Genomic DNA, 8,404 nt, shown 5'->3' on the forward strand with positions numbered 1-8,404 from the left:
TTTTTAATAACATAATCAGGAATAATAATTCCCCTGAAAACATTTTGATGAATATTTCTTGTAACTTTCATATATATAATTATTTGCTCATTTGAAATTTATCAAAAGTATATGAATTTAGTTCTACTGTACTTTCTTCAAAATAATTATGCACTTTTAAAATAATTCATGTCCATAATAATTAAGAATTTTTATTGAATATACCAAAATACAAATTACATGGTTGATATTTAACATATCTTGTATTATAGTGCCTCAATCTTATTGCTGAGGTCCAAAGTTCAGAAGAAAATATGATAAGGTGTAAAAATATGACAAATGTAATTTTTAATTAATTTATCAAATATAAAAGAAATAATTTGTAAAAATCAATGCAAACTGGGACAGAGAGAGAAAATATGTTGATACAAACTGCATTTCATAACCTAAATCTAATAATGCCATTTTGGAGAATAATGATCACTATTGAGACCATCGAAAGTGCTTTACTAGCCACTTTCTCAAAGCCCCCTTGACATCTTTATTCCTCACACTATATATAAGGGGGTTCAACACAGGGGTGAAGATGGTGTAGAAAGCAGAAACCACCTTGTCATGTGCCCCTGAATGGTAGGATTTGGGCCGCATGTAGATAAACATGAGAGTGCCATAGAAGAGCCCCACGACGGCCAGATGGGAGGAACAGGTCGCAAAGGCTTTCTTCCTGGCTGCGGTGGACTGCATATGGAGCACAGCAGCCAAGATGAGACTGTAGGAAGTCAGAATGAGAGAGAGTGGAATCAAGAGCATCAGGACGCAACAGACGTACATGAAAAACTCATAAATCATGGTGTCAGCACAGGCAAGGTGAACAAGCGATGGTGCCTCACAAAAGAAGTGATTGACTTCCCGAGAGTGGCAGTAAGGAAAGCTCAGAGTGGCACCAGCCTGCATCAGCCCATCCACCCCTCCCAAAAGCCAGGAGCCTGCTGTCATTTGCAAACAGAGTTTCTGATTCATGAGGATCGGGTATCTCAAGGGGTGACATATGGCCACATAGCGGTCATAGGCCATGGCGGCTAAGAGGAAGCACTCGCCCCCTCCCAGAGTGAGAAACAGGAAGATTTGAGTACCACAGCCAGCAGGAGAGATAGACCTGTTGTGCATCAGGTAGTTGGCTGCCATTTTGGGGACAATAGTGAGAACCAGCATCATGTCCATAAGGGAGAGCTGGCTAAGCAGGAAGTACATGGGAGTGTGCAGCTGGGGATCCACCTGAATGAGCATGATCATGAAGGTGTTGCCCATCAGAGAGGTGAGGAAGGCCATGAGCACCATGGCAAAGAGGAACAGATGGGTCTGTGTGTAGTCAAAAAGTCCTAGAAGAATGAAATTTATTCCTGTGGTGTCACTTGCATTTTCCATGACTCCTGTTATTCCTGGAAGACAATGAATGATTAGGAAATGAGAACTGCTTAAAAGGAAGCTTGGGTATTTCCTTAAGAAAAATTGATCTATAACAGAAAAAATGAGACTTGGAAAAAAAATCATGAGTTAAATTCTTTCACTTCACAAGATGTCTGCCTTGGTATCCAATTGTCCATTTCTTTGCAACTATTTTTCACCAAAATAAATTGATTTTTTATATATGGAATACTACCAATTGCATTTCTTTCTCAATATTTTGTCAGTATGCCACAGATAATTTATTCATAGTATTAGGAACTGTTATTATATAATCTCAATTTCTATAATTTTGGGACTTCCATCTTAAGGAGTTTCAGATAATCCCTGTTAGTCAATATTGATGTTATATAGTACACATCATAACTATTGAATATTTCTACTGTTATTTTTTTTTTTACTCTTACTAGAGATCTTTTTTTTTAAACCTTATGATGAATTAGATTTTTAAAATAAATTGTATACACAAAGCAAAATGTCAACCTACTAAAACTCAGTTTACTAGAGATGAAGAGAAAATGGATCAGTTTCTCCATTCTATGCCTGCAAACAGCCCATGGCCTTGGTACATCAAGTTTTTAGCTACTACAGTTACTTAGCACACACATACACCGATACTGCTCAGGGTCACCCATCACCTTATGTTACCGTGACCCGTTTTCCTGATTACAGGGACATTTTCTTAGTTTAGGGATGTCTCAAGAGTTAACATTCATACCTAACATATACTTACAAACTGAATCTTTATTAGTTAAATATATGCATTATAAATGGCTAAAAAATTTATGAAGGAATACAACCTAAAGGAACATAAAGAAACTGGTCTTACTTATAGGCTTTCATACTTTGTTATCAATAGTCACCTTTTAAATGTACTAAAATATTAATTTATTAACTAATTTGAATATTAACAAGCAGGTTGATTACCATACATAATTGACTGATTATATAACTATCATTTGAGATACAGCACCACTACATATAAAATCTGGAGCATTTCAGTTATTTCCAAAGAGTAATTCTCCTTTCATCAAAGCTGCTAGCTTTTATTTCTGTTACATATAAGTATCTATGGGAATAGAGTTGAATATATATGCAAATGACTTTCATTCTTATATAACATATGTCTTTTCTTTGCAAATCAGACTTTTAAAGAAAGTAATTAGTGATTTCTAGGAAGTTTATGTTTGCACTTTATTCATAATCTGTGCTGTGTGCTCTGCTCAGTCATGTCTTTTTGTGACCCTGTGGACTGTAGTCAGCCAGGCTACTCTGTCCATGGGATTTTCCCAGCCAGAGTGTTGGAATGGGTTGCCATTTTCTTCTCCAGAGGATCTTCCCCACCCAGGTATTGAACCATCTGCGTCTTCTGCACTGCAGATAGATTCTTTAACCACTGAGTCACCAGGCAAGCCCTGTATAGGAAATCTTTTTTTTTTAGTTCTTCTGTAAGTTACTTTATAAACAGTGCAACTTACGTGAATGGGACCATATCTTTAGTAAATATTTACATCATTTTTAGTGCCTAATGTATACTATCAAAGTCAATTATGTAATCAAATTACACATTTGCTTTGTTACTCAAAATATCTATAAATAAGATATAATAATGTCCATATCATTATCACAGTTTGTTATTCCAATAATGTGTACAATATTTATTACCTTAGAAAATTTTCAATTATGACTCCACTTTGTAACTTGTTTGCAGAGGATAGCATATTTGTCAATATTTAGTTTCTTTCTAATTTTCTATCAGTATAGTTTATGGTCCCCTGCATGTGACGTGAGTTTTGTCTAGTAAATAATCTAAAAGTGGCATTGTTTTTGGCTTTGAGATAACTGAATCCCTAATTTTTTAATGGCATCCACTGCTGATTTTTGCTTCAGTCGCTTTTCATATGTGATCCTGTCAGATAGTGTTAGGTGCAGCTATTATGGCCAATCATAGAATAATGCAAATTATTTTTATTTTAATTTACATGATCATTGATATTAAGAAAAAAATATCCACTAACCTCTTGAATTACTTCTTCAAGTTCCCTTTGAGCATCTTTTGTCTATGTTTTCTATTGAGTTGTTTGAATTTTCCTTATAGATTTAAATAATTTCTTATATTCTTAGTTATGTACAGTGTTCTGACTTGTTTATATGCATGGTCAGTATTTTACCCAGCCTATTCAATACTTTAACAAATTTTGATTGTCGCATCATTTTAAACCAAAGTTTACATTGAATATTACATGCATTTGAGATTCATGTTATTATTGATTTAGTGCTATTGAGCTAGATTACATTAATAGACCTTCTCATACTGGACTGTGTGAATATTATTGGGATAAACCTGCTTATTACCAATATGTACATTGTTTGAATCTGTGATCTTGGTAAATAATATTAGTTTTGAAGTATCTTTTGCATCTATGCCTATTAAATATGTTAACCCTATGAATTGTCTAGTTTGGAGTTCTTTTTTTAATTATATAATATGGAAAGATGGGGCTCTGACTTCATGGATTTGCTGAACTGAATGTATTTCAATATAAAATTCTTCCAATTTATCCAGTCCAGATTCAGAGCAAACATTAGCAAAATGAATTAAAGAATACCTAAATAACAAGAAGACAAAATTCCAAATTCTTTTCAAAATTCACTTAGAAGATATTTATAAGAAATGGGCATGTTACCACCACCCTTGCTGAGTCAGTCTCCTTGTTTCTAGAATCAAGAGGTTTATATTTTTTTGGACTGTCCTCCAGCACAGGATTCATTTGCTCTGTTGAGATTCACTTTGTATTTTCTATTTGAATGAAAACTGTTAACTAATGTACATGCTTAAGGACATTTTCTCAATGTATTTTTTATATGATGAATTATTTTATGCATGATTTTGAAAGCCTTGTGTGTATTTACAATCAAAGAAGAAAGTGTTTTAAAATGATAAACATCTTTTGTGTACTGTGTATACTAACACATATATATGGAATTTAGAAAGATGGTAACAATAACCCTGTGTACGAGACAGCAAAAGAGACACTGATGTATAGATCAGTCTTATGGACTCTGTGGGAGAGGGAGAGGGTGGGGAGATTTGGGAGAATGGCATTGAAACATGTACAATATCACGTATGAAATGAGTTGCCAGTCCAGGTTCGATGCACGATACTGGATGTTTGGGGCTGGTGCACTGGGACGACCCAGAGGGAGGGTATGGGGAGGGAGGAGGGAGGAGGGTTCAGGATGGGGAGCACGGATATACCTGTGGCAGATTCATTTCAATGTTTGGCAAAACTAATACAATATTGTAAAGTTTAAAAATAAAATAAAATTTAAAAAAAAAGAAAAAAAATGATGAACATTTTTTAAAAGTTCATTGTGGTAACCAAGTATTTTCATTCATTCAATCATATATTTCCAAATAAAAAGTCATGTAAAATACTCATACTTTAAATTTAGCCAGTAGATTACTAGGAAATCTAAGGTCTAGACATTATATGGCTCTCTAGTAATGCACATTAAAAGTTAAGAGTACAGATAGCAATATTTGTATTCCTTATCTTAAATTCAGCAGCAAGTTTTTCTTTGATTTTATGAGATAGAAATACTGAATTAATGAGTAGCCTTCTTGAGTATGAATGCCTATGTCACTGATAAGTAGGTGGATAAATTTAGGCAGTTTACCTTAAAATATATTTAAATATCATATCAAAATGGGGTGAAATATGCTGTCAATCTCTTTTATGATTATTTATTGATTACAAGAGAAAATGCATATAAATGCATAGAAAAATGTATGTCACAACACAGTACCTTTATTAGCCTTAATTTTTTTTTACTATTATTAATATGTTTTGTAACCTTGGAATTAAAATCAATAATTAATTGATATAAATCATATAATACAAACCTACTTTTTTTAACATAGGAATAATTTAGGTGATATAGTATTTGCAATATTTTTTTGGGTGGGACTGTCCCCTCCACTCAGCATTTATGAATTTTTGAACACAGAGAAAACATGACCACTGTAAATTTGATTATTCTAAGGATATTGGTTCTTTAATTACCTATTTTGAAACATTTCTCATTGGTTTACTATTAAATAGCTTATAAGAATTTTAGTATGTTATAGAAATTATCATGCATAAAATAATTTATTTACTCCTGAAGATTTTTAAATCATAGGGTAAAATAATGGATAAAATCATATTATGTGTTGTTTCCTATCAGAAAGGGTGCTTTACTCAAGTGAAGTCGTCTGTATAATTCAATATGTTCAAAATGCATGATAGATTTATGAGTATAACTAGTCACCTATGTTGCTGCTCACACATTAAAAAAAAGAATAAAATCACTTGTTATTTATTTTTCTAGTTGCATAAAATCACTAGTTACACAGAACTATAGGTTTTTGTTGTTGCTGTTGTTATTTTCTGTTTTGTTCTGTTTTTGATCATGCTCCATGGCATGTGGCATCTTAGTTCTCCAACCAGGGATCAAATCCACAGTCCATGCATCAGAAGACCAAAGTTTTAACCACTGGACCTCCAGGGAAGTCCCTTAAATCTTCACCATTATCTCATTTCTCTCCATTGTAATGTGGTTTCCCCATAATTACCAAAACTTCACCCTACCCAACTGTGTGTATGCTCTGTGTTACACACATGCAGATTCAAAAATTAGCTAGGCTTTCATAAAACCTTTTTTTTTTTTTTTCAAAATGACCTGACATTTTAAAGCTGAAATGATTAATTGCACATCAGCATTCTATAGTTATGGCCACTCAGGCATAACAAGGATAATAGTTGTAGAAAATATTACTTCAAACACTATGCTAACTCAATATGTATTATCTCATGGAATGTCATAATAATTAAATTAGGTAGACACTGATATTTTAGAGTTGCACATGAATTAAATTAGAGTTAGGTTACTTTTGCTTCCCTGGTAGCTCAGACAGTAAGGAGTCTGCCTGCAGTGTGGGTGACCTGGGTTCAATCCCTGGGTGGGGAAGATCTGGAGAAAGAAATGGCAACCCACTCCTGTATTCTTGCCTGGAAAATCCCACGGACACAGGAGCCTAGCAGGCTACAATCTATGGGGTTTCAAAGAGTCGAACACGACTGAATGACTTCACTTTCACTTTTTCACTACTTTCGTTTCCCTGGAGAATAAAGGAGAAGACATGTATCAAATGCAGAGCCACGAGTCCAGAACCCAGGTTCTGGATTTAAGTTTCCAAGCTAAATTAGGTCTCTTAGTTTTTGTCATATTTACTGTCTTAACAGTGAGAAGATAAAAACATTTAATAAGCAAGCACTGTAATATATTAAGTAATGGATTGTCAAGGTTATAAGCTACATTAAATAATTATCTTTCATGTAATTTAAAAATTAGTTTGAATAAAGAAACCCATTTGTCATATTCATTCTGGATGGATGCATTTTCTATGCCTAGTTTTGCTAGCAAATAAACTGCAAAGACAAAATATGGCATAAATATTTTAAAATGCATTTATAAATACATATAAAAATATATAACTATAGGAATATTAATTTAACCAAGGGAACACAGTAACTCCTTTCATGGTTAAAATACAACAAAGAAACTCATCAGAAGATTCCAGATCATTCAAAACTCAATCAGAGGGAATTGAAGAAGTTAGGTTAGGTTTATAAGTCAAACAGAGCTCTTTCTATTTTGTATTCTATTAATTGCAAGTTCGGTGAAGTAAAATACATTTCTCACCCCCATGTATTTCAAGCTTCTGTTTTAAAAATGCATAAATGGTTATATTACATAGTTGTAAGATTGAAGGAAATATAAAAGGTGTGCTTAACTGATTACTTAGAATTATAAGTTCTCAATAAATAGTAGGCACCATTGCTTTTATGTGCTCTAAAACTGTCACTTTTTCTAAAGAATACTAATAAATACAAATAGATAGTTAATTAGATGCATTCATTTAACTTAGGGCTAGAGCATGAATAAATTTCCATCTCTTGAAAAGTTCAATCATATACTACAGTTTGATAAATTTATGTAATATATGTCTATACAAAATATAGTCTAAGGAGAAATTAAAGAAATCCACATATGAAACAAAACATTTTTATACACTAAACCTTGGACTTAAGTTTTCTTTGATAATATTCATTACCAAATGGGATGTAGTAAAAATTAATATAGTATAAAGTTTAAAATCTCTATATCAGTTTGCCAGTATTGAGTAAGTACCCTAACACTATCCTTATTGCTTAAAACCAGTGAACTTTTTCTAGATTTCATTCTAAAAGTAATATAAAATAAAATGAACATGTCATCTATTCACAAAAGATTTTTGTTTCTTTATAATGCATAATAAGAAGATCTATATTAAATTGTAATAGTATTAAATTCCTATTATGCAGCATAATGTAACAGTCAGAATGGTCTTAGATAGCATGTGAACTGAGACATGCAAGGCCATGTTTTATAAAATATTTATGGCAAAGAGTAAAAGGGAATATTTGTAATGTCATTGCATGAAATCCATGACATTGCAGTAAGTTAATTTCTTATTTTCAAATTGCTATAGATCATGTTATAGTCCTTCACATTTTGGAAGCAAAATAGATAAGCACATTAGAGAACACCAGCTCAAGTTTCATACATTTGGTCTTGGTCTTAGCACTCGCCTGTGTCAGTAGTAGCCATTTTGAAGGAGATGGATAATGCTACTTGGCTCTGGCACCTGAGTCACTGTTTTGAACCTACTAATGCTTCTTCTGCTCTAATATAAAATGTAAACCACAGGGGTAAAACCTTAGGGAGTCCTGAGTTCCAGGTACTCAAATGTTAATAGGAACCTAGGAGAACACAGATGACCAAATACTTCTGCATGTAGATTATTTTCAATCTCAATATATTTGATCTAAAAAGAAAGTGCTTGTTTGACTCACCTAATCCTAAAATAATGACT

General features: G+C 33.0%; 1 protein-coding gene across 1 annotated transcript; it reads right to left on the bottom strand.

Annotated features, from left to right (window-relative positions):
• Positions 1-462: 462 nt before the first annotated feature.
• Positions 463-1,404, bottom strand: LOC113896293 (olfactory receptor 2T33-like). Its single transcript, XM_027548529.1, has one exon. The coding sequence runs from the start codon at positions 1,402-1,404 to the stop codon at positions 463-465; it is 942 nt and encodes a 313-aa protein (XP_027404330.1).
• Positions 1,405-8,404: the final 7,000 nt, after the last annotated feature.

The sequence above is a fragment of the Bos indicus x Bos taurus genome, chromosome 7 (assembly GCF_003369695.1).
Source record: "Bos indicus x Bos taurus breed Angus x Brahman F1 hybrid chromosome 7, Bos_hybrid_MaternalHap_v2.0, whole genome shotgun sequence".
In the NCBI taxonomy this organism is placed as follows: Eukaryota; Metazoa; Chordata; class Mammalia; order Artiodactyla; family Bovidae; genus Bos; species Bos indicus x Bos taurus.

Excerpts from the sequence above, each read along its gene's own strand:
- LOC113896293 (XM_027548529.1), bottom strand. The coding sequence starts at position 1,404 with ATGGAAAATGCAAGTGACACCACAGGAATAAATTTCATTCTTCTAGGA.